Source organism: Gossypium hirsutum, chromosome A04, assembly GCF_007990345.1.
Source record: "Gossypium hirsutum isolate 1008001.06 chromosome A04, Gossypium_hirsutum_v2.1, whole genome shotgun sequence".
NCBI classification, from domain to species: Eukaryota; Viridiplantae; Streptophyta; class Magnoliopsida; order Malvales; family Malvaceae; genus Gossypium; species Gossypium hirsutum.
Window position 1 is genome coordinate 78,995,117 of NC_053427.1, and position 27,189 is coordinate 79,022,305.

Here is a 27,189-nt window from a genome sequence, read left to right on the forward strand (position 1 = left end):
ATATCTTCAGATATAAATAATTTAGTGATTATGATGCAGATAGACAGCTTGAATATTCATAAAAGTAAATAATAAAAATTATAGATAATGTTACTTACAAGTGTGTATATACATTAAGGATGTGGAATGGAGAAGAGGAGGAGGAAAAATATGTATGAACATTCATCTAGCATAGCTAATTTGCATATTTTAGGCTCAGGGACTAAATTGAATAAAAGTAAAACTTTATGGGTAATTTTTTAAAAATGTCAGAAATGACCAAATTGCATGAAATGGATTATTTTATTATTTAAATTATAAAATTGAATGAAATTATTAATTTAGTTCAAGATCGGGGGAAAACATGTTTTAGGGATTAAATTGAAAAGAGTTGAAATTATGGAAAATTATGATATTTTATAGAATTCATGGACTGTTATCAATATTTATGAGAATAATAGCTGGAAATAAGGATTAAATTGCAAGAATTTTATTTTCTTGACCCTAAGGATGAAATCGTCATTAATTAAAAGTTTAGGGGCAAAATGGTAATTTTGTCTAGAGCATTAATTAAATGCATTAGAATATGAAATGAATGAAAATGATGATCAAATTTATTTATAAAGATCCGGGCGACTCAAATACGAGACTTGATCGTGGAAAAGAAAAAATATCGGATTAATGAAATTATAAACACAAACAAGCAATGAGGTAAGTTTGTGTAACTTGAATTGTATTTTTAAATACTTGAAATATGTGGTTATGTGATGAAAATATGATTTGAATGTTCAATTCATGATAATTGATGAAATATTGATAATACTCGATATAAATTGAAAATAAATCCCGGTTGAATGGAATGGAATTCGATGGATCATTGGAAAAGGAATTGACGGTAAAAAGGATCTAACTCGGACGGGTGATCCTATTCTGATATAGCCCTCTCGAAGAATACGTGTAAAATGGATTTAGCCCGGATGGGTAATCCGAATTAGGGTCTGAATTTAGCCTGGACTGGTAATTCAGATCCAAGCTCATTAGAGTAATTGTCGTTGCAGGGGATTTAGCCTGGACTGGTAATCCCGACAATACTCTATGAGTTTATATTACAGGGGATTTGGCCTGGACTGGTAATCCCGCTGTAAGGATGAGGTTCGCGGGAGTGTACTTTCTGAAAGGAAATGTGTAAGACCATGGTTGAAAGATACCATGGCAACATGATATGAAATGTGTAAGACCATGGTTGAAAGACACCATGGCAACATGATATGAAATGTGTAAGACCATGGTTGAAAGACACCATGGCAACATGATATGAAATGTGTAAGACCATGGTTGAAAGATACCATGGCAACAGGATATAAAATGTGTAAGACCATGGCAACATGATATGAAATGTGTAAGACCATGGTTGAAAGATACCATGGCAACAAGATATAAAATGTGTAAGACCATGGTTGAAAGATACCATGGCAACATGACGGGAATGAATAAGACCATGATTGAAAGATACCATGGCAACGTAACATGAAATGAACAAGACCATGGTTGAAAGATACCATGGCAACATGACAGAAAATGAGTAAGACCATAGTTGAAAGACACTATGGCATCATGTCAAAGATAAATAAGACCGTGGATGGGAGACGCGATGACATCTATTGAACAATTGATATTCAGGTAATATGTATCAGATGATGAATGGTTATATGAAATGGTTGTGTGAAATGTTTACAAGAACTGGTCATATGGAAATGTATGTACAAAATAGTTGTATGAAATAATTATGAAGATAGATAAACGAAATAAGAATAAGTACATGGAATATAATTTATGTTAAGTTTGATATAAACTTTACCGGAACAAATATACATAAAATAAATGAAAATGATGGAGCATGAAATATTGATATAATGAAATGATTAATATATACTTATGAAGAAACGATAAGAGAATGATATGTTTCATGACATGTACATATATGATTATCTTTGATATGTTGATACAAGGAAATTATGTAAGTAAAGACAATTATTAAACTCAAGCGTGACATGTCGAGAAAATAAGTATATCAATGTTGAATTTATATGAAATATGTGCAAGTATACTAACAATGATGTTGTTTGACGCTTAGACAAGTGTCAAGCTATTGATTGAATGATAACATGTTTAATTATAAGAAGCATTGAAATGGTAAATACTTAGATGAAAATATTTAAGATTTTGCGAAATTTTTTTATGATCTCGATTTAATTCCGGTTGGTTTTTAATGTATGTTTGGGGCTTCAAGGGCCCAATAGAGAGACGTTATGATTATTTTCAAAATATGAATAATAAATGACTCAGAATTATCTGAAAATGTTCAATAAACTCCGGTAATGCCTCGTACCTATTCCGGCAATGGATACGGGTAGGGGGTGTTACATATTACCCTATTATTTTTTAAAAGTTTTTTGGATTTAGGGAAAAATTAATACAATATTAAAACGATGCATAAAAACATTGATGGAAAAAAGGCAATATGAAAATATAGATAAATAGCTTATAGAACACAAAATGGCAATAAACACATCAAATACATTATTTAAGAAGCTAACATCAATAATCAAAGACAAATGAATTAAAAGACATATATAACAATTTAAAAAAACAAAGCAAGTCGAAGTAAAAATAATTTAAAAATAATAATAAAACAAATGAGTACGTAAAAAAATATAATAATAATAATGACAATAATATAAAGAAATAATAATAAGAATAATGATAATCATTATAGTATAAAAAAAGTAAAAATAATAATAGTAATAATAATGTTAATAAAAAGAATAATAATAAAAAAAATAATGAATGTGATAGTAACATATAATAATAATGAAATAACGCTAATAATAGAAATATATAAGATAATAAAAATAACAATAATAATAATGGTATGTTAACAATAATGATTAAAAAAAAGAAAATAACAACATATGAATAATAATAGGCTAATAATAACAATAATAAAAATAGAAAAAAATAATAATGAAATAAAAATAATATTAATAATAATACTAATAATAACAATAATAATATTAAAATTAATTAATTTAAAAAAGAAAATAGAAAAAGTAACAGAAACAGACTAAATTGAACTTAAAACAGAAGTTTTGGGGCTAATCCGAAATAAAAATAAGGCGAAAGGACCAAATTGCATGTGCGAGTAACAAGAAGGGACCAAAAGGGCAATAATCTCTTCTCCTCCAAAACGCACAGCATCAGAAAGGACCAGTTTGAAATCGGGACAAAACCATGAGGACAAATTAAAAGGAAAACATAAACTTATTTGCAAACCATAAAAAGGCGGAGGGGTTAAAAGTGCAATTAGCCCCTCCCTAGAAAACACGTGGACCTCTGGTTAGGTCGAGTTGCACACACAGACTATCGTAAAACAGCATCGTTTTAGCCCAGGCGCACTGGCACCAAAACGGCACCGTTTAGAGCCTTATATAAATAAAAAAAGTCTTAAAAAAATCATTTTCTCTCATTTCTTCAAAAAAACAAAAAAAAAACAAAACCCTTCTCTCATTTTCTCTCTACAAGTCTGAAGTCCGGCCAGGCTCCGGCGCTGAACACCCCCGTTCGCCGCTGACCGCCGTCGCTTGCGGTAAAATTTCCTTTTTTTTATTTTTTGTTTTTTATATGTAATAAATGTAAACAAAAATAAAATAAAATAATAATAATAATAATAGTAAAAATGAAAACGAAAAAAAAAGATAAGAGGAAAAAAAAACTCAAAGACCTTTGCTCGATTGTTGGTTTTCTATTCTACAAGAGTTTTTGTTGTTTTTTGAGAAAAACATGTTTAACTCTCTTATTGCCCTTCTTTTTTCATTCCTCTCTTTTTCACTGTTGAGAATGGCTTTATATAGCCTAAATTACAACTGTTTTTCTACTAATGCAGGTTGTGGGTGGCGTGGAGGACGTGGGCACTGACGTGGCGCAGTGAAGCAGCGCACGACACAGAGGGGAGTGCGACATGCGGCACCTGGGGGCTGACTTGCGGCGCTGAGACCTTTAGGTGGCCTAACGTTTTTTCATTTTTTGATTTGGGATTTTAGGGTTTGTGTTGTATTTGGGCCTATATTTGGTTTTAATTTTTAGTAGTTTGGGTGTTTGGTTTGTATTTGGTTTTTCTTTTATTTGGGCCGGGCAATTTTGGCCCATTTCACATGAATCTTCTTTTGCTAGTTCACATGTATGAATCCGTATATAATAGTTTGCATTTAGCAATCCGCAAGATTCTATGCAATCAATTATACTGATAGTGTTGGGCGCAATTTGTATATTTCAGATTTTTTTATGAGGCACTAGGTGCCAAATTGGTGTGTTGGTTGGATTTATGTATCCATTCAAGTCCAAGTCAGGTTAATAGGGGAATAATATTATACATATATATTGTGAATTGGTTGAGTGATGACTGAAATTGATTATATGCTACTAAGTTGATTTACAGGCACTTATATGTGACATTAAATGTCGAGGTATGTAAAAGATTACACAAAATGAATAACGAGTTGGAAAGTCAATTCAATAAGGTTTGGGATGAACCATTTCACATGGTAATGAAATGTTGCATGATTATTTGTTATAAGTAGGTATTTATGTAATTCATTAAGCATTGAAATTTTGGTATGCAATTGAGTATGTCATGTGTTAATTTGTTTTGAATTATAGAAATACCACTGAACTTTATCGCTTAGCATACGATTTTTCTTTTCGTGCGTAGGTTAGGTACAAATCGAGATCCCAAGCATCAACTTCAGCATTCAGTCAAAATCCCGGACTCAACAATGTTTGTGAACCTCTTTTGTTAATAAATGACATGTACCTAGCAAAGTCATTTTGGTGTTTTGCAATATTTAATGATGTTGAATTTTAATGTTTGGCATTAGATTTAATCATATGAATGCAAAGTTAGTATGCGAATTTATTGTATGGTTTTGTAAAGTATAAAAGATGCATTTGCAAATGGTATTTGTGGATAGCATGTATGTATATATATTTTGAATGAAATGTGTTAGATAGATAGTTTATAGGTTTTAAGGCATAGGCATATTATGCTTGAATTGATATTTGAAGGATATGTAAATTGTCTGCTTATGAGATGAATGTGTATAGAGAATGTTTGGAAATAAATTGTAGATTGATTTTCAATAGGAATTGCAAAAACAATACGTGACATCGCACGTCGTACGAATGTCGTCGCAATAAGAAATTACCTATAATGTTATAGTGAGATAAGAAACCTCGTCATCTCGACGAGGCCAACACAATAAGCGACGTCACGACGTTAAGTGGTTTGACATCGTGACGTGACAAAATGTTTGGTGACATAACAATGTGAAAAGGATGACATCATGATGTCAACCCTGTATTTTGAATTCTTTACAATTAGGTCATATTTCTACCTCTATTAGCTTTATGACTTTCATAAATTCGTGTAAGACCCGGAAATATGTCGTATTAAATACATGTTTTAGTTTAATTTAATTATCTAATAGTATAATTTTAATTGTAAATGATTGTAGTTACTTCGATAACTAATTTGACATCCTTAGCTCGAACTTGACAATCAGATCAAGTATGAGGTGTTACAAAAGATTTTACTATTGCAATTAGTTCGGGTTTAAATCCCATTATATGCATGTTTTTATTGGTTTTTTAAATAAATAACTAAAGTGTCATTGGATAATATAACTTATTTTAATTACGAAAGGACATGTCCATAATTTTCTTGTACACTCCCCAACTCGGCCTAGGCATTAGGCTCGAATTCGGATGACTACATTAGCCACCGAAATAGCCCAGTAAGCTATCGAAGTTTATAAGATAGTCATTTTAAAACATTTGTTTATTTTAGAAGAAAACTTAGCCTACTTTCAGAAGAAAAAAAACTCATGAATCAACAAAAACTCGATTAAATTTAACAGTGATTACCTTTGAAAACTCAACTAATTTCTAATTTGTTTATTACTCACAATTTAATTATAATCTAGCAGCAGAAAAATGATATCTATTTATATTTTAATAAAAATTGAAGTTCGTCCATAATTAATTAATATCCATATTTCAATATCCTAAAATCAAATTAATTGTTGTGCATGCTATAAAAACCCAAATCCTAAGTCCCATACCATAATTCAAAAATAAAACAATTCAGTCTCTAAATAACAAAATATCTAAAAATAAATCTGACATACTTTATAAAGAAAAAACAAATCTGAGCCGAACCCTTCGAATGTCGTACCGCCTACTAACCTAGTGGTTTATCTGTAGAGATGGAAATAAAAAGGGTGTGAACTATGAATCTCAGTGTGAGTTCAATCACAAGAAAATCAATGCCACCAGTCGATAAAACATTCTAAATAATAACAGATAGAATGATCACTAACAATTATCAATTCAGAGTTTCTGTTTTAGGAATCAACCATCAATGTAATACAGAAGCATTAGGCATATGTTATTCACATATCATGCATATATAATAATAATTCAGTCATTCAGATCCTGCATTTGAATACTCATATTATCAAGGGTTTAACTGAAATAAGTAAAACTCTAAAAATAATTCAGGGACTATTTTGGGACTAAACTGAACAAAACATAAAATTTTGGGCAAAATTGTAAAATAGGAGTCACATGACCGTGTGGCCAGTCTGTGTGAGGTGTTATAGGTTGTGTGGAAGGGTCACACGACCGTGTAACAGACTATAGCCATGTGGAAATTGCGAAAATTAACCTACAAGGAAGACACGGCTGTGTAGAAGGTTCTTAGTCGTGTGGTTCACGAACTAGCCTAAGGTTTCCAGTATACATGGTCATGTAGAGGTCTGTGTAGTCCACATGCCCATGTGGCAAACCGTGTGGCCCTAATCCTAGGCACAATTTACCCTGATTCACTTGGTAAAGAACACACACCTTTCACCAGGAGCCCGATCGAGGTTCCTTACGATCAAATTTGATCCAATGCACTTAAAACAAGTCCTTAAAACAAAATTTATACAAAATTTAATGCTTTATTTCAGGATTTATAAAGATCAATGGAAGTTACGACAAGAATCGTAAAAGATTGATTCAATTGAATGAATTATTAGTTTCGTATAGAAGTATATTACAAAAATTCAAGATCTAATCTTTGAAATGAGATGACCTTATTGTTTCTTGGAAAAGATTGGGATTTTATTAACGATAATTGTAAAATCAATGGAAAGAACGATCAAATGCAGGATGTTTTAATCCCGGAAAGAAAAATACTCAGTAGCAAAAAAATGTAAAATTTGATGTAAAAGAGAGGAAAGAAAAGAAAAGATGAGAACAAATAGGAAGAAGAGAAAATGTAATTAGATTTGAAGAGGAAACGAAATTCATGTCTAGTTAGGAAAAATTGGACTAAATACCTAGGGTTTGGGAACCTTAAGGGAGTGCATGGTAATTTACCCTTGCTACTGAAAGTAAAAGGAAATGGAGGAGGATTTGGGCAACTCAAACTTGGGTATGCAAGGGGGAAACAAGCATGTTAACCATTAGGTTTAAGGCCTATTTCTTATTTAGGTTTTGCTCCTAATAATATTTATTTTAGTGTGGTTTTTATCCTATGTTACTGAAAATAAAAGAAAACGAAATGAGAAAGAAATGACTTGAACCTAAGATCTCTAAAGACTGCATAAACTACTTAATCATCAAGCCTAATTGAAAGGAATGACTTGAACCTAAGATCTCTAAAGAGTGCATAAACTACTTAATCATCAAGCCTAATTCATTTCTTAGTTAATTACTTCGATTAACCCCCTATATTTTGGGCGTGACATTTCCTAACCTAATAGTAAGTATAGATATACAAATGATGAAAATAATAAAGTGTGTATAATAAAATTAAAATGTACAAAAAACATTAAAATAAAGCTTTAATTGAGTAGTAAGTTTAAGGTATTATTAATATAATTGATTCAAGTTCAAATTCTATTTTATGTATATTTTTATTAGTTTTTAAATAAAAAAAATTAAAGTACCATCGAATAATATAATTTATTTTAATTACGAAAAGGCATCTCCGTAATTTCCCTAACTCAGTCACCTTTAATTGGGTCACCAACTCAGTCAAGAATTTAAATAATAATATAGATATAATATAAATATTTACTAATTAAAGATAAATTTAAATAAATTTAAAGCGCTGAATGCTAATGTGTCTCTTCATAATGCTAAAATTAATTTTAATTGATATATAATTTTGATATTAATTAAATAATAAATAATCTAAAATACTAAATATATTTTATCACTAATAAATAATAAATCATTAATTAATAATTAATTTTCATAAGAGCCCTTTTAAGTGCTATAAGTGTTGCCATTTGAATATATTATTTTATTTAAAAATTATTATTAAATATAAATTTAATAATATAATAAATAATAAATAATAAAAAGTGATTTTGTCTATTGAAAAGTTTCTCTCGAACTTGTGATTTTTACATCATGTGTTGCATATAAATATACATATTTAATTATTTTTAACAAACATATTTTTGTTTATATAATTAATATATGTAATCATTATTACAAGATAACATATAAAACAATCTAAGATATTGTATATGTATAATTTTTTTTAAAAATTAACATGTTGCATATTCATAGTTTCTATTCTTCAATATTTATTAATTTGATCTCTGAAAAATCAATATAAATAAATTATAAATTATAATAATGAAAAATTACTAATAAGATGATTAAAGTTATTTTTTTATTTTATAGAGAATAACTTAATAAAAAAATTATAATTATTGTTTTATATTAATAATCATTTATCTTATTTATTTGAGAAATAAATGTGAAAGTAGAAAACTGCATGCAGAATTAAAGTACTTTCATTATTATCATACAGTAATTAATAAATAATATATGTAATATTTATGTATAATTTATTTAAGGGTTTTTATTATTTTTAATTTATTCATTTAGATTAATGACTCCATAGTTAATTAATATTACTTTTTTTAATATTATAAAATAATTAGTAATATATTAATAAATTATCATTCTAATGTATATTTATTAATGTAACAATGGGTTCAAATAATTTTTAGGTCAAAAAAAAAAGTATTTTCAATTCAAAACATATATATATATATTAATTTTTAATTTTTAGTCTCGCATGCATTCTACGTGATTTTAAATTTTTAAAACTTATAATATAATAAAAACAATTAAAACATAGCAATTATTTTATTAATTTAAATATTATAATAAAAATTCTAATTATTTTTTAAAGTATTAAAAAATCCTATTTATTATTAAATTATTTGTACAATATTAAAAAATAGATTTATTATAAATTCCTACTCTATGCTTTTCAACTTTCAATTTCAAGAAATAAATGGAAGTGAATATATAAATTATCATGTTCACTTTTTTTGTCAATTTATCTTACTTTTAATCAGTATAATGATAAATTTAGTCTTCAATATTTATATATTTTATCAATTTAATATTAATTTCAAAAATCAGAAAATTTAACTCTCAAACATTTACACATTCTATAAAAAAATATTTAAAAATAAAAAATATATAAACTTAAAAAAATCTAAATATATAAAATTAAAAATATATTAAAAAAATATCAATACATCAGCCGGATCTCCACAGAAGCAATGGGAGGTTCAAGTTTATCCCCACATGCTGAATTGAAGGATCCGATTCAGGATTTGATAAAGTATCAAACATCTTCCAGTCCCACAGCCTCACCCTCTCATCATATGTGTCCCCACCAACATTAAGATTTTGTTTTATTTTATTTTATTTAAAAAAACATACTTGAGATATTTTTTTAACATTAATTTCATTTTATATTTTTATTATATCTGTTTTTTATATAAATATATAATGCGTTTTAGCATATTCAAACTCATATTTTCCTGCATTGACAATAATGTCAATGTCAATCAAACTAAGACTCAATCCGCTTGAGTCTTTTTTAATTTATAATATTTTGAATTTTTTTTTAGTTTTTAGATAATGTTTTATAATAAGGACTACAGCTCCCTTTCGATTATAAATGAATCATGATGAGATTCAACATGTTATAATTATTTTTTTCATTGATAAGAAAAATTGTTTGGAAAACATTTAATGAAATCACAGGGAGATTACTCTCACCGCACCACACCCCTTATTTACATGACAGGTGAATAAATATATAAAATTTATTACAAAATTTCTATGAATTAATTATAAATAAAAAGATAAATAATAAATAATAAGTTCTAACTTAATTAATAAAATCTAATACGAAATATATTTTTAAAGTATATTTTATATACATAATTTAGTGTCTTTAATGGTCATTTTTAATTCTCATATCACTGTTAAAATTATGTTAAACGCATATTTCATTATTGATTTTAATTTCACTACCATCGTTGTTTTTAATCTCATAAAAAGGGAGCCTAAATTAACAAAATGTGTACACGATGAAAGCTAAATTTGTTAATTTTTTTAGAATCAAACCTAAATTGACATAAGATGTAAATCTCGAGGCTAAATTTATCATTATACCAAAAAAAAGATAAATTGACAAAAAGAGTGAACATCATAATTAATTATACTTAATTACTCACTTTTAAAATTGATAAAGACTAAATTGCTTCAATTTTAGAAAAACTGATTTACTCAAATATCAAACTTGAAAAAGACCGAAGAATTCCATTTACCAAGGACTTGCATTGTTTTCAAGTATCTAATCCTAATCCAAACCTTGGGCAACTCCATCTCTCACTCGATGATGATGATATGTTTAGTTGAATTATTATTTTTTTCACATGTTTTAATTATTGATTAATTATAAATTAATTACAATTGGTAATTTTTAGCTATTCAAGAGAAAATTTTTCACTTATTTTGAAGAAGTATTATTTTTTACAAAAATTTTTACTTAATCTTTCTAATGTACTAATTATTTTTTATTTTATATCTAAAAATAGTAAAACATGTGTTAAATAAACTTTTTGCTCGTGCTATTACAATAGTAACTAAAAATAGCATAAATGATTACCTTTTATTGAAACAATAACAGCTATCGTAACAGAACAAATTAGTCCACTAACAAAGCTTATACAGTCTTAAAAAAACATTCGCAATGATTACACAATACAACCATCCTCATCAACATTCCATCAACCTCTTCATAACCAATTTGAGAACAGCAGGTGCATCAACTGTGACCGCCACCTTCACCGATGGTTGATTAGACCACTCCGTAATTTCAGCAAACCTGCTCAAATGCATCCCACTCAATAATGAACAATCATACATCATTACAGAATTTGAAGGGTACAACTGCATGTCTACACGTTATATCTACTTTATCTCCTATCCAAGACAAGCACAACATCACTGCATAGAAAAAGCTTTCATATACAATTGATTTCCTTTACTTTGTATCACTTCATCCAGCAGCTTATTCCATTTTCAAACATTATAAGTCATGGCTTAATAAGAGAATCCTGAAACTGACAAGTCATGATACTGTAAAGCTTATTACTCTTTCTCTGCAGTCAAGTGTGGCTCAAATAGGGCCTTTGTTAAGTTACTCAAAGGAGTCGGTTTTCTTTATTTACAAATTATGCTTAACAGTTTTTTTCGACTACTAGCTGCTGCAATTAAATATTCTAATAAAGCTCATTTAGTCTCCTTCAGTTCCAATACACACAAAAAATATCTAACCTCTTCTGCTTGTTGTATAATAGTGTTAGTCCCCGTGTGATGCCATTTGTTTGAACTCTGACAGCACCCTCCACGTAGGTGATAAGTGAAGGATTAATGGCTGCAAGCATGGCTGTTGGATCATGAAGGTACACACCTGCAGAATGGCAGTGAATAAATTAGAAAGTTCACGGTTCAGCAGAAATCCCTTAACCATTTCCAGCAGACGAACCTTTAGTGCTATATGCATCATGATGATAATTGAAGTACACCTCTAGTATCTTCAACAAGTACTGAGCAAATTTTCCATTTGAACTAGCCAATGTTTCTCGGTCAGAATCTAAAATATGACAAGTGTAATTAAAAAAAAAAACAGGTGGAAACTCAAAAGAAAGAATAAAAAAATGAGGAAAGAAGTTCCAGAAATTAAAATTGTAAGGTGTTCATATAGACCTATAGATAATAGAATAATCCTCGCTAACAACATATTGAAAAAGATAGAGAAATAGCCAAAACCTGTCAAAACAACTTGATGAGTTACATTTATCCCCACAGCCAAAACATCTGCTCCACTTGTGAACACAATATCTGCAGCATCTGGATCACCAAAGATCTGTCATTCAATTCAGCATTTGGAACAAGATGTAAGACAGAGCGTATGCAGCCATGACAATACCATGCAAAAACATTGAAGCATCAAAAATTCAAATAAAAGGTTTATTTTCAGAGTTTTTCCTTTTATGAACACCATCTTCAACTGTTGAAATCATATGAACACCTAACATCTTAAGAAGTAAAAGTTATATCAGGTAGAAAGAACTTTTTTTTTTTTTTTGAAAGAAGGTAGAAAGAACTTGAAAAGGTTAAGAAGAGCATATATTCTTCCAACAGTTGCTATTTTTTTATGCAAGTTAGAAAGGTTAAAATATATTGTGAAAAAAAAAAACTAATCTGATAAATTAAAAGTGTTGGAGACAGCAAAATAGATACCAAAATTTTGAGAAACTTACATTGGCCTCGGCTGCTGGATTCACATTTCCATTTACTGCAAAAGCACCACCAAGAAGAACAATCTGCCCAATGTTTTTAACAAACGATGGATCTTGTTGAATAGCCTGCTCAATATAGAATCTAAAACGAAATATTAGAGATGTCATTTAAAAAGAAAAGTATGCCACAATAGTAGAAACGATCAAGAATCGGACCAGTGCAATATTTGTTAGGGGCCCCAATGCCACCACAGTGACCTTCCCAGGATAGAGGTTTGCTTGCTCAACAAGGAAATCAGTAGCTGACATGTCAATAGGCTTTCCTTCCGGGGGAGGGAAATTTTGATTGCCAAGCCCATCAGCACCATGGACAAAATCAGCAACACGAAGTTTTGTACCTTTCTGGGTGCAAAACTAATCGTCAGTTTAATTAGAATGACACTATCATAGAAGTCACTGAACATTGTTAATAAATATACACACATTTATGTGCGTCCAAAATCCAAAAGTTGAATGACATTCGTGATTCACCATCATTCAAGCTGTCTTCCATAATCAAAATACCATAAAATATAACACATCCATTTCTGCAGAAACTAAAATTCAAGTTCAGAAAGCCTAATGTCCTATGCGTATACAGCTAAAGAAACAACATAATCACTTTCAATACCAGCCATGAATCTAATTGCTCTTACGCCTTTGAACAACAACATTTTAAAACTTGATTTTCTTTATCAATATTTGTTTAAGAAAATTTGAAACCTAAAGATGATAATTTAGTATTTGTAAAAGTTAGATAAAAACGTGGAATATATAAATTGGTAGCACTTGCAATATAATATTGGCCCTGTTAAAACTTCGACCTGTATAGTTTATATAGACAGTTTAAGATAGTAGTTGACAGTATTAAACCGGAATATGTATTTCCAAAAAAACAAGCCAATAGAAGGAAAGACAGTATAAATATTTTATATCATGTTCTCTTAGCTTCCAGGTTCAACTCAAACAGAAAGAAGGTCAAGGCTGATGGATTAACGACTAAAATATTAATCAACTAAGAATTTTAGGGGAATGCGAGGTATGGAAGGTGAATAAGACAAAGATAAAAATTTGGAGAGAGTAGGGACATTGAGGATAACTGTACATACAGTGATGGTAACATGTGATCCTTCCGCCACAGGGATATCAGTCCTGTCTGCAACCTCTAGCTAGGAGACAAGCAGCCAAGCAAAGCAATCCACATCAAAGTTCAAACCAATGCCAACTAATCATGAAAGAATAAAAAATCAGAGTAGAAAGAACGATATGTTACCAAATGTAAGGCATTCCTCGTGGCCAAAGTAGTGTAGACATTGCCATAAATAGTGGTGAGTCCGATGACCTCCACTTCAGGAGACCTCAGAGCCAGAAATATCGCCATGGCATCATCTGCATCATCCGATTGAATCACAAAGAACAAAGATAGACATCAAGTCATTCGAGCAACATTTAAAGTAACAAAAACGAAAGATATTGTCGATTTATCTTGATTCTTAGGAAAAACCTGAGCATCGAATGGATTTACGTAAAAAAATTCCAATATTTGAACACATGATCTCTTGCTTAGATTTGCTAGAATGTTAACGTTGATGTGAACTGCGATTACGTCGAGTAGCCTAGAATTCGTTTGAAACTCTCTATTCAGGCGAAGTCCTATTTGAGCTTTACTAGCTTTTCTATGAAATTTTCGAAAAATAAGAGAGAAAGGATACAGTATAACAACAGTAGAAACAGATTCAGAGCGACTATTTAGGGATCTAAAAAGATAAACAGATAAGATAATTTAAATTGCAAAAGATCAAATTCGAATCGAGTAATAGGTCATGATTACCAATGCCAGGATCAGTGTCTATGATGATCTTCTTCGGTTCTCCTGCTGCTGAAGCCATTGGCGTTTAGGAGTTTTCTTCTCTGATAGGTGGTAACCTCAGGCCGTGGAAGACTGAAATTATTGAAAGAGAAAGGAAAGAAGAGATTAGGAAATTTGTGCTAAGCCTGAAACCATGGTAAAGTTGGGGGTAGTTGGGTTCCAATCCATAGTAACTTGTAGCCGTAGGCATTGATAATATGATAAATATATTTTTGTTTTGTTTTTTTCCGCCAAATTCTCTGAACATTACTTGGATGGGAAATTAATTCCTATATTTTAATCTATTTTCAATATCAATCTCCAAAATTAGTAATTAGTTTTAGAAGGATAAACTACATTGTAGATCATTTAACTCTTATAAGTTTTGTACTGAAAAAATTAACATTTTAGGCACTTTCATTAAAAATGGTTTTTATTTTGATCACTCATCGATTATTAAATATTATTGTACATTCATTTTAGTTACACAACTTTAATAAATTTACATTTTGATCACTCATTTTATTTTTTTAATTTCTTTTATTATTTTATTTTTTAGAATTAATTTTAATTTTCTCAATAAAAGAGAAAACCATGGATTTTATAGAGAAAAATCATTTTATCATTTTATCTTTTTAACTTTTTTATTTTCCCTTTTTAAAATTAACTTTAGTTGGATAAAAATTTAACTTTAGTTTGTTTTCTTGGGCTTTTACAAGGAAAAATCATATTATCTTTTTAATTTTTTTTCTCCCTCTTTCAGAATTAATTTTGTTTTTTTAGTAAATAGAGAAAATTTAAGTTTTTTCAAATAAAATCCCTTAATTTTTATTGAAAAATCTAGATTTTTAAAAAGAATTGAGTCACAGAAAACTTGAATTTTAAGCTCAAATAACTCGAATAAATATTGAGTTTAAGCTCAAGTTGAATTTAAACTCGGGTTTAGAACTTTACTAATTAAGTAATAGAGAAAAAAACATATGATAATGTATATAATAATCAATCTAGATTTATTTTTTTTATTTTTTTTCGAAAAGTTTCTAAAGAAATTTGGTCATTGTGCATGTGTATACGACTATGGTTATCTGAAGTTTAGTATCTTAATGTGTATTGATTATGACTACGTATATGGAAGTTATTTATGAACTGGATTGGCATAAATATTGGTTTTATGAATATAGCATATGAAAGACGTTTCAAAGTGGAAGCCAATAAGCATTGCTTCACTAATATCACTAGTTGAAAACTCAATGCTTTAAAATCTTTTTATATTCTGTAGTTATATTAAATCGAAATCAAACCTTAAATTGCTAATTCAGATCACAATTTATTTTTTCTTAATAAATTAATCCATGCGAGAAATTAAAACAAGAGGATCGAACCATTTTTTTTATTCTTTTTCAAATTTAATAAATTTTAGTTGATTGTATATTTTATTATAGTTCTATGATTCGGAGTATCATTTCCTATTTGATCCATTTAAATTCTATATTTGAAGTGTAAAGGAGTTGTAGATAGATTAGTGGGTTCACCAATCATTAAAGATTTTAGAACAGCTAAGCCCACGTTACAAGTAATAGTATCGAGAATTACTACTGGAAAAATATATAAAAGATCATTGGGCTATGCGAATTCCTCATAATAATTATGACCCATACTTTTAGCTAATTTAGCTCTTAATACAGGATTGTTCAAGTTAGGCTTTTTTATTATTATGGTAGGTGAATTTTTCTAGATCCATCATCCAAATAACCGAACATGATAATTTTTCACCATCCGGCTCAAACAAAAGTCAATCGAATAAAATGGATACTAATTAATTTTTTCTTTAATTTATTATATAGGGACTAATTTACTTATTTTTTTGGAAGAGAGGACAAAATGCGATCCAACTCCTAATATAAGTACCTCCATGATACTTTACCACCTTAAATTTGATTAAATTATTTCTTAGTTTATTGCTTGGCTCAACAAAAATCCATCTTTATTATATTTTAAAAAAAGGAAAATGCCAAAAAATAAATTGAGTTCATTTTTCAAAAAAATCATCGGAAAAAGTGATCCATTTGTTGTCATTTATACGACCAAAATATTATGATCATGATCATTAAGAATTCAACGGGACCCTTCCTCGCGAATCAGACAAAGAAAGAGGAGGCGGGCCCCGTTTAGTTCTTACACTTTCATGCCTATAACTTAGTTCGTCCCATTATCCATTATTCCATATTACAGGGACGAACCCAATCCAGAATATGAACCATAAAAGAAATACCTATTAAACCGATCACAGGAATACCAGTTACCGTACCTATTATCCAAAGAGGAATCCTTCCAGTAGTATCGGCCATTTATCCCGCTTCTCTCCACATTTCATCAAGTGGTCATGCTAAAGACATAAACAGTCATAGATAATTATGAGATACAATCCTTCCGAATGGGATAAGAGAATTCTACTATTATTTAGTATTCTACTACTCTTTTTTTTCTTAATTGAAGAAATAATTGGAAAATAAAACAGCAAGTACTTCGACTACCAAAGAATAATGCATAATAACTTATTTAGCCTTTTAATTTTAAAAAAATAGCTTTCTATTTTATTTTTTATTTTTTATTTTATTATCATTGAATTTATAATTTTTGTCAAATCACCTTAAAAATAAATAAAAAATTAAATATTTTTTAAATTTGTTTACATTGACATATCAATATTTAATTATTTTTTAAAATTTAAAAATTCAAAAAATTTATAAAAGCTATTGTTAAAAGTAAAAATTATTAAAATTATTTAAAAATATAAAAATTATAAAATTATAAAATATTTTTTAAATTTTAGAAAATAGTTAAATGCTGCTGTGTCATTTATGTGGTAATGCAGGTGTATGTATGTCAACAAAATTAATAAATGTTAATTTTTTATCTATTTTAGAATGATTTGACAAAAATTATAAATTTAAATACTCAAATAAATTTTCTTGTAAAGTTGGAGGAGTAAAAAAGTTATTATGCCGAAAAAGAATAATAATAAAACAGATAAAATGTTTATGTTCAAAGAAAAGCAACAACTTGACACGTGTCATTTCACAGGAATTTGACTCGGCGGAGCCACCGGGGGGAGAAAAAAAAAAGAAAGAAAAAGCTCTTTCGTTCTTTGTAATATTGGCGTAGGCAAAATAAATCCATTACGCTTCAAAGATTGAAATTAACCGATCTAACCACTTTCATTTGATTAATTATTAATTTATTTATTTTCTCGATATACGGTCAATGGTGAAGGAGAAGGGGGAGGAGGAGGATCAAGTGACCGGACGGTGGAAGAGCTGAAAGGATGTCATCAACGGGAGACCTAGTCCTTCAAATCGAGCAGCTGATGAAGTGTAAGCCACTGTCGGAGGAGGAGGTGAAGGCGTTATGCGAGCAGGCACGAGCGGTACTGGTTGAGGAATTGAACGTGCAGCCGGTGAACTGTCCAGTAACGGTATGTGGTGATATTCACGGTCAGTTTTATGATCTGGTAGAGCTGTTCCGGATAGGAGGTAATGTGCCTGATACCAATTATCTCTTCATGGGAGATTATGTAGGTCAGTTCGCTTCTTTCTTTATTTAATTCTCTCTTCTTCTTTTTTCTGATACTTTTTTCTGATTATTTGAAATTCAATGTGATTTTAGTATAGGAGCAAGGCGGTTTTTCATTTATTCTTCTTTTTCTGTTATATTTTTGTGAATAATATTTGGTGAATATGTTTTGATCTCTGTTGTAATTTGTCATATTTAATCATATTCATTTTTTATGTAAATTTTTGTGGATTAATTAATGGAGTTTTTTTATAAAAAGATATGTAGGCACGGATCTTTCCTAGCTTTGCTAAAAAAAAAGTATGAGGCATTGGTTATATTCAATTCCTCATATGTTGATAGATTGGTGGATTGTTATATTGAAATTGTATCAAATCCAGTGGTTCTATGTTCTATCTTCATGCTACTGAGTTTGCAGCAAATTTTTTGTTTGGTATCCTCATTGGATGCTCCAACTGCTGAAAATTCGGGGTGGGAATGGTGTTTATGCTTAACGAGCTTCCTCTAAACTGTGGACGACTGTGCTATTTTAGTTCCTTACCTTTAAGGGTGAGAAGTTATATTTCCTCAAATCTGTGATGCCAAAATTCGTGGTGGGGCTAAGTTAGGACATTTGCCAGTCATTGTCAAGGGATGTTGCTATGAATACGAAATATTAGCCATTATGTGTTTCAGTTATTATATGAATTAAATTGTGACAGCTTAGTCAAAGCTCTGAGATGGTTGAGGGTATGAAATGTGGGTAGAAATCAGTTCATTTTATAGTGCTTTCGATAATTCGAATAATACTGCAGTTATTTGCAAATTTTTTAATTTGAATGGACTAGGATGTTGTTTTAACCTTTGCTTCATTTGTGCAGATCGTGGGTACTACTCAGTTGAAACTGCCACACTTTTAGTGGCTCTGAAGGTCCGCTATAGAGATAGAATCACAATTCTCAGAGGAAATCATGAAAGCCGGCAGATAACACAAGTGTAAGATCTTTTCACCTATATTGCCTCCTTTCTATTAGTGATATTATAGCATATACACTAACAAAGAAAACAGCATTTAAGCTCTCCCGGAAGGGTGAAAAGGTGAATTATATAAAAAAAAAATGACCCAGTGGTTAAGTTACAAGATTAGAAATGTGTTACAGAACTTAACCATTGGTGAAAAACTTAGCTACCAAGTAAGGCCTTCTGTCTTACTTTTGAATACAAGTTGATCACTACATAGCTTATTTGACCTTTGTTGAGTTGAGTGACTTAAAAGGTTCTATGCATTATGAAGAGCAATCTAATACTAAACACTGATGAGGTGATCCATTCTTTCTAATAAAATCTCAAGTTCTTTTTCCTGTTTTATTTAAATGGGTTCAGTCTTTATGTTACCCATTTCTCCTACTTTTTGAATTGATACTTCTTTCATTAAAAGGAAGAAAAAAAATCCTTGCTTTCTGTTTGTTACATATAAAATCTCCATTTTGGAAGTAGTTGTGAAATTTGTTTGTTAAAGGCCGTAGATAATATTCTACCTGCCCGTGGGGAAAAATGACAGATATTCTCCACAAATTACAAACAGTTATCTTTCCATAGGATTTAAGCAGTTTGGTTGGAAAGAAGAAAATAAATTCGCCTTTGAAATTATCTAATAGTGCTACTGGGTGGATACCTGTACAGTAATCTCTGACATGTTTGATTTTTGTCATTCGTGAAATAGTTTATTTAAATTCTAAATTGCTCAACTGATTTCGATATATTGGTAAAATGAGCAAGTGTAGTTGATAATTCTTCTTTGAGTTATTTCTTATATTTGACAGAGTGGCTAATGATATTTTAAGATTTCCGTGGGAGGATTTAACATCAAACCCTTGATACGAGTTCCTTCATGCATGGTAAAGGGGGTTCTTGTTTTGATTTATAAAATTTGTCATGCAAAGAATCAGCATCCTTACTATTAATCATCATTATTGGCAATACACAATGTTTCGATGATATACTCTCAATTTTGTCTGGCATGAACATAACATGCAAGGAACATGTTTTTAATAATTGTTAGCGTGAGGCCAACCACCTTGCAGTTGTGTTGTCAAACCTACTCTCTCCCAGTTTCTCTTTTTAATATGCTTTTCACTTTTTCGGTGCTGCTTAAATGTCCCTCATCCTGCCATACCCTTTTCTTTCCCGGTTCACTTTTCTCTATAGTTCTTGCTTTCTTTGTTTTCTAGTTTAAGAAAAATTACAACATTACAAATTGGATGCTTCCTGAATGTTTATTTAACCAATTTGTGGATTTTGCACAATCACATTTATAACTCTTGTTGAGTATTGTACTTATGCGAAAAGACAATATTTTTATGTTTCATACTCAATTTCATTCCTGATGTCTAGTACTACAAGATAAACTTGATTTACATGAATTTCAGTTGAGATAATACAGATTAGGATGATTGTCCAACTTTCTTAATGTTAAAGTAACTCTAACTAGAGATAAGGATGTCAAAATTGACATTTTCCAGTAGTTACAAACATAATGCGACTAATGAATAGTGAAATCATATTGGCATTTAATTTAAAGTAGGAATTTTAGAAATCATGGGAGTTGGTTTATTGGTGTTTAGAACTTTTTCACATTGTACGGGCTGCCAAATTATTGCTTTTCTAAAGGTTTCATTTTCCCTCCTTATTAGGTATGGTTTTTATGATGAATGCTTGAGAAAATATGGAAATGCCAATGTGTGGAAGTATTTTACGGACCTCTTTGATTATTTACCACTCACAGCCCTTATAGAGAGTCAGGTTTCACTTTAACCTTGGCATCCTATTTAAGTTATTATCATGACAACTGATAAACACCATAGAATTTTTTTCATCGCAGATCTTTTGTTTACATGGAGGGCTTTCACCATCTTTGGACACATTAGACAATATTCGAGCATTGGACCGAGTACAAGAGGTATCTTTATAAGTGATTCTCTCAATTTTTCTTACTCATCTTGATCCATGTTCAAGTGGAGTACTGGTAATTTACAATATGCTTTGAATCTTACAAAACCGACCAAGGTATGAAGACTTGTTAGATTATGAATGATAGGATAGTTGAGAAAATGGCCTACGATTCAGATCTCAATATTAAAATTTATGAGTGCTATTCATGTCTAGGGTGCAACGGAACCTCAGATCTTTGATGCATTATTTTGAAATTTTATGTTCATTCATTTTTTGTTGTTTTCGTTTCTGTAATATGGTATATATTCTGCGGGTATATTCGTGGTAGGTTCCTCATGATGGACCAATGTGTGATCTCTTGTGGTCTGATCCTGATGACCGATGTGGTTGGGGTGTATCTCCACGTGGTGCCGGTTATACATTTGGACAAGATATTGCTGCTCAGTTCAACCGTACCAATGGTCTCACTCTTATCTCAAGAGCCCATCAGCTCGTCATGGAAGGATACAATTGGTGTCAGGTATGAAACCAAAAGGAAACAATTTAAACATTTTTATACAGGTATATGAATCAGTTATTATGTGCTTCCCCTTCAGGACAAGAATGTGGTTACTGTCTTCAGTGCTCCAAATTATTGCTATCGTTGCGGGAACATGGCTGCAATTTTAGAGATTGGGGAGAATATGGACCAGAATTTTCTTCAGTTTGATCCAGCACCGCGGCAAGTTGATCCCGACTCCATGTCCAAGACTCCTGATTATTTCTTGTAACTATATATTTATCCATGCTAGTTGTTTCTACTTTCTAGCACCCCTTTTACTGATGAATGTGTTGAAAGGTAGAGGCTTTTCTAAGTTTTGGTTCACCTCCATAGCATCATTCTTTGATGTTTACAGTTAGTCCAGCTGCTGCATTGTTAATGTCTAGCAGTACTGATAAAAGGCTCCAATGCCCTTTTGCCTTTTGTATATTTCTCGTAGGAGGAAAGCAGCAAATAACATGTTATCTTGTTCAGTGTTGAAAAAATCAGACCGTTTCATTAAACCTGTTCAAGTAGAATTTCGCTTACTTGGTTTGACTAATCTGCTTTTTTTAAAAAAAAAACATATTTAAATAAATTGATTTATAGACGATTTAAAAATATAACGACCAAAAACAGATAAAAACAGGTTTTGTTATTATCAGTATTTTTTTAAAATACTATTTTTGTATGTCTTGCATTAGAACTTGAAATATCGACTATTAATGTTTTAATTTTATCATTTTAATTAAAATTTTCTTTATTTTTTATATTTACTTTTATGTCTATTACATATATAGTTTTCATTTAGTGCAACAATCTAATATGTTAAAAGTTTTATCACTAAATCAAATGCACCAAATGCATTATACATTTTTTAAGCTGATTACAATATTTAATTTTTTAATATTTCAATGGAATAATTTAATTTAATCAGTTAAATTAGTTAGACAACATCCCGACACATTTAATTATTTAGAAGTGAGTAAAATTTGATTCATTCAAAAAAAATGAATTTTTATTTAAATCTTGAATTTTTTTTATTTTTTTTATTCAACTCAAATAAATAATTAGAGATGAATTTTAACATTCAAATAATTTGAAAAATAAATTGGTAAAATTTACTTTTTGGTCCCTATCAATTTTGAAAATGAATAAATTAATCTCTTCCAATAAAAATTACAAAATAATCCAAAATAATTATAAAAAAATTCAAAATTTATATTTTAATATATATAAATTAAAAATATAAATTCTAAAACTTATATTAAAAAATTTAAAAATTTCTAATTTTTTTCTCACTTAAAGTTTTCACATTTATATAATACAATTAATTATATTATAATAAAAATTTAAATTTAATTTAATTCGAATAATTTCGATTTAAAACTCATTTCATTGGATAACCCTAGTGTCGCTTATAATTTTCGCCTCCAAAAATCTCTTAACCAATAAAATTTTGTTTTTATATCGTATTATCTTTTCTTTGTTATTTAAGGTTGTTTCATATTTCTTATCTTCTCATGTATATCTTTTTTCAGCTCTAAGAACTTGATCTTCAAACTGGGCTTTACTGAAATCTTTTTTGTTTTCGATCATTAGTATTGATTTATGGAGATGGAGATTTTTGAATTTTGAGAGTTTCATTTTTTATTAAGAAAATGGTGAGATTGTGATAGCCTTTTCTCCCAAATATTCAGACAGCTTTGTTGCCAATCCCAATCTACCACTGTTTATGTTGTTAACAAACAGCGATGGCAATAGCCTTATCGTGCAGCTGTGTGGTTCCTATAGCCACTAACAAACTCCCCCACTCGTTGTTTTCCCCTCCGGCAACCCTTTCCTTCCCACCTCACAAATCTTTCAACCCCAAACCCCCCATTTCCTCCATTTGCCGTAGTCAATTTGATGGTTCAGGTTATGAGGAAAGTGAGGCGGTGGAGGAACCTTTCTTCCCTTATTTGGTTGAGGAGAGTGACGACGAAGACGACGAAACAGAGAGTAGCGTGGATTTGTTGTTGAGATTCTTGCACAGCATGTTCAGGAAGGTCTCCAAGCGTGCCAAGAAGGCTTCTCGCTCTATCTTACCTGCTGCAATGTCGCCCCAATTGGTAAAATTACTCAAATTCCTTCTTGGCCTTTTGCCTTTCTTTATGCCTTGATGCTATGAATTAATCTATTATTGGGATTTATTATAAATTCTATCTTCAATTTAACCTCTGTTTGCAATTCTCATTGCTACTAATGAAGCTTAGGTTGACACCTATTTTTCTTTGTTCTAAAATATTCAGGTGTCATTTGCAGTTGATGGAGTCCTCTTATTGGCTGCACTTTCCATTCTTAGAGCACTTCTTGAGGTATCAATTACTTCTACTTATTCCTACTTTTGTATATGGTTAAGGTGGCAATCACTGCTGCAACTATAACGTTTAAGCTTTTTAACGGATCGGTATTATCCCCGGATTGAACCGGGATTGTGTCTCTCACTTCTGTCGAGAACCTGAGCCTGAGGTGGGGTTCGTGAAGTGGGAGCACCCCTTCAAATCGAACCATGCATGACACACGGACCATCTACTAAGGGGACCTTCTAATGCCATTTAAGGCATGAGTTCAAACCCTTTTGAGCACGAGATGCACACGTTCCCTGTGTGTCACGCATAACCCAATATGACAAGGCGCTCTTGCTTTACAAACCCACCTTAGGCTCAAGCTCTTGACAAAGACAAAACCTCAGCTTGACTAAGGGATAATACAGACCATTAAGGAATCTGTCGGCTCCGGACGAACGGCACTTCAAAAACTTCACCAAAAGGAGTATGGTCTCCCCTCAACAAACATTATCATAAATCCATATATCTTTAGCTGTCAAGAGTATAATTCTTGATGCATTTATGTTCTTCCCCTTGTTTTGATAATGAAAATAATAATAGCCAAAATCCAAAATGATGACAGGTGGTATGCACTCTCGGAGGAACAGTATTTGTTGTTATATTGCTTCTTCGTGTGATTTGGGCTGCTGTTTCGTATTTCCAATCAATTGGGAAGGGTTTTAACCAAGGTGATGGTTCCTTTGGCACTTCACAGCCAATAATATAAACTTCATCATTGGTTAGAAGGCAAAAGTTACCTCTTTGGGGCTTCTGAATTTTATAGGAATGCTTTCTCTTGTAAATTTGACTAGGAAATTAAGTACAAATGTAACAATCATATATACTTTTTTTTACACTAATACTGTTGAATAAATGATGATATGATGGAGTTAAACAGCACGTTTGTTTAACACAACAATGGCTTTGAGCATTCCTTTCGAGACAAAAATGGTGGCTCCATGGCTCATGTTGAGAAGGAAAATGCAGTGTCCCTCTGGTTTTTAACATGATGCCATGATGCAGATTATTGCTATTATTACTAATTGACAATTCCGGTTGATGATATGCTAACCACTTGGGTGATGTACCAGAACTGTATTCCCTTGTTGCTTCTAAATCGAATGCCAAACCGATAATGGCACTTTCCCAGCTCTCCGTCTGATTTCTTGCCATACCTTACTCACCAAAAACCATTGTCATGTCATAGGCCATCCTCTACTTTGTGAAATCAAATTTGTAACATCCTTAAGCTTCATAATTTTCTTCCAGCTCCAGTTGCAATTTGGAGTCAATGGCATATCCCACAAAGTCCTGCCTTTAAGAATGTATGCTCTAATCCAAGCAATCCACAAAGAACTTGCTTGAATAATGATAGCCCATGTTTGCTGCAACATGCAACCCTTATTCCAGCTATTCAAATCTTTTAGTTCAATCCCTCCTCCTGCCTTTGGCTTGATCCCAACTCACCTTTGCAAAATCATCCTAGCATATACAGGCAGGGGTGAAGCCTGTCTGCGGGTTGGATAAAAATATAATTTTTATTGAAGTGACCAATTGCTATATTTGAAGAGAGTCCAGAAAGGTAAATTTAATCATTTTCTTCTTCGGATTTGTTATGTGTGGTGGGTCTTGATTTTAATTGAGCAACTCGTGCGGTGTTGAGTGGTGAATTCACTTCAAAATGTCTAAGACAGATTGAATCTCTCGAAGTGAAGGCACTGAACCTGTAAAGTTGATAAAGCTAAGCAAAACAAGCAAGAAAAGATAGAATGCTCGATAAAATATTCAACTCATGCAGACCTTATTTATAGTTAAGCTTTTTACATTCCGTGATTGACATTTAAACCTATCTACAAGATAGAGTCTAAATTAGAGTTGTGCATGGGTTGAGCCATAATAAAATTCTAGGTTCAGGCTTTATTCAGCTTGAAAAATAGGTCTAAATTTTTACTCAAGTTTGATTAGGATAAAAATGTTAAAACACGAGTTTGGCTTGGTTGTATTAAAATTGTTTATTTTATTTTTTAAATAAAAAATTTAAAAACATAATACGTCAAAAACACTAACAAAAATTAAAATAAATATTTTCCAAAAAATTTAAAATAAAATTAAAAATATCTTTATACTTAAATAACATTAAGATAAGTGCAACTTAATAAGCAAATATTTCTAAAATAGTAGTAAAATTAAGTGGCAACATAATAGTGAAATGTCAATAAAATAGTGGGAAAACAACAACAAATAGTGGGAAAATAGCAGTTTTTTTATTGTTTTTACAAATTCAAGTCGGGCCCAAACTAAAAAACTCTTACTTGAGGCCTGACCAGTTTTTTAAACGGGCCTAATTTTTTTTGCCCAAGCCTATTTTTCGAACCTATGTTTTTTACTCAAACACTTTTACTTTTCGAGTGAGTCATCGGACTGATGACCCAACTCATAGATAATTCTAGTCTAAATGAATTTAAATTCTTTTATCTTATCCTTGTTTTACAAAATAAGATGGTAAAATACAAAGCACTGAAATAGTTATTGGGTCATCAAGGTTCAAGAATTGCTTCTGATAAATTAAGTCCAATTTATTCAAATGATTGTTTAAATTGTTAGGTGTTAAATAAGAATGACATTATAACGTGTAACATGTAGTCTTGACCAAATTCTTAGTTCCAAGAAACCAAAATCTGCCAACCAGGTTAAGGGTTGGAAGTGGTCCTTCTACTTTTGGGCTATCAAATATTGAAGTAGACAGTCCAATGATAAAAGCAATGTAGAATCCCATGTGTCTAAAAAGAATATTATAAAACTTATGCTCCAGAATCATGATTCTCATCTCTATCTTGCCATACTTTTGTCTCTCCTCATCATCATATTATTGACCACAAAACCAAAATATACTTTCCATAATTACTTACTTTCACCATTTTTACTTTCCTCCATAAAATATATAACTCAAACAATATCCATAAGCAAATCCCATATTGATTAAGAAAAATTGGGTATTGGGATGAAGTTCAACTTAAATATTTATAATTAGAATTTGATTGAGTTAATGTTATCTATTAATAAATATTTTTTTGAAGTTATGTATAATTTTTTGTATACAATATTAGGGAAAGAGGATGGGGTCACACGGTTTAAATTATTGCCAAACACATTTTAACCATTACTCTATACAGATCAAGATATTTATACATTTTT

The 27,189-nt window shown here is 30.6% G+C and overlaps 3 protein-coding genes across 9 annotated transcripts; 2 read left to right on the plus strand and 1 right to left on the minus strand.

The window, feature by feature from the left end:
* Positions 1–11,058: 11,058 nt before the first annotated feature.
* Positions 11,059–14,805, minus strand: LOC107948972 (probable uridine nucleosidase 2). Of its 4 annotated transcripts, XM_041111434.1 has the most exons (10): positions 14,584–14,781; positions 14,257–14,368; positions 14,026–14,141; positions 13,862–13,921; positions 12,930–13,115; positions 12,735–12,839; positions 12,241–12,337; positions 11,957–12,064; positions 11,746–11,881; positions 11,059–11,293 (listed from the first exon to the last, which is right to left on the minus strand). In XM_041111434.1, exons 2-10 carry the CDS (start codon positions 14,303–14,305, stop codon positions 11,185–11,187), a joined length of 966 nt encoding a protein of 321 aa, XP_040967368.1. In that variant the 5' UTR covers positions 14,306–14,368; positions 14,584–14,781; the 3' UTR covers positions 11,059–11,184. The 4 variants fall into 4 exon arrangements, with proteins under 4 accessions (XP_040967368.1, XP_016739143.2, XP_040967370.1 ...); XM_016883654.2 differs by lacking the exon at positions 14,257–14,368 and having other exon boundaries at positions 14,584–14,805; XM_041111436.1 differs by lacking the exons at positions 14,257–14,368; positions 14,584–14,781 and adding an exon at positions 13,197–13,300 and having other exon boundaries at positions 13,862–13,917.
* A 2,861-nt stretch (positions 14,806–17,666) lies between these two features.
* On the plus strand, positions 17,667–22,149 carry LOC107948970 (serine/threonine-protein phosphatase PP2A-2 catalytic subunit). The gene is made up of 6 exons (XM_016883651.2): positions 17,667–18,179; positions 19,035–19,149; positions 20,847–20,955; positions 21,035–21,112; positions 21,434–21,625; positions 21,702–22,149. The coding sequence occupies exons 1-6, from the start codon at positions 17,927–17,929 to the stop codon at positions 21,873–21,875; spliced, it is 921 nt and encodes a 306-aa protein (XP_016739140.2). The 5' UTR covers positions 17,667–17,926; the 3' UTR covers positions 21,876–22,149.
* An 889-nt stretch (positions 22,150–23,038) lies between these two features.
* On the plus strand, positions 23,039–24,889 carry LOC107948971 (protein SHORT HYPOCOTYL IN WHITE LIGHT 1). Of its 4 annotated transcripts, none has more exons than XM_041111438.1 (4): positions 23,081–23,736; positions 23,917–23,982; positions 24,381–24,439; positions 24,578–24,889. In XM_041111438.1, the coding sequence occupies exons 1-4, from the start codon at positions 23,380–23,382 to the stop codon at positions 24,630–24,632; spliced, it is 537 nt and encodes a 178-aa protein (XP_040967372.1). In that variant the 5' UTR covers positions 23,081–23,379; the 3' UTR covers positions 24,633–24,889. The 4 variants fall into 4 exon arrangements, with proteins under 4 accessions (XP_016739141.1, XP_016739142.1, XP_040967372.1 ...); XM_041111437.1 differs by having other exon boundaries at positions 23,930–23,982; XM_016883652.2 differs by lacking the exon at positions 24,381–24,439 and having other exon boundaries at positions 23,039–23,736.
* Positions 24,890–27,189: the final 2,300 nt, after the last annotated feature.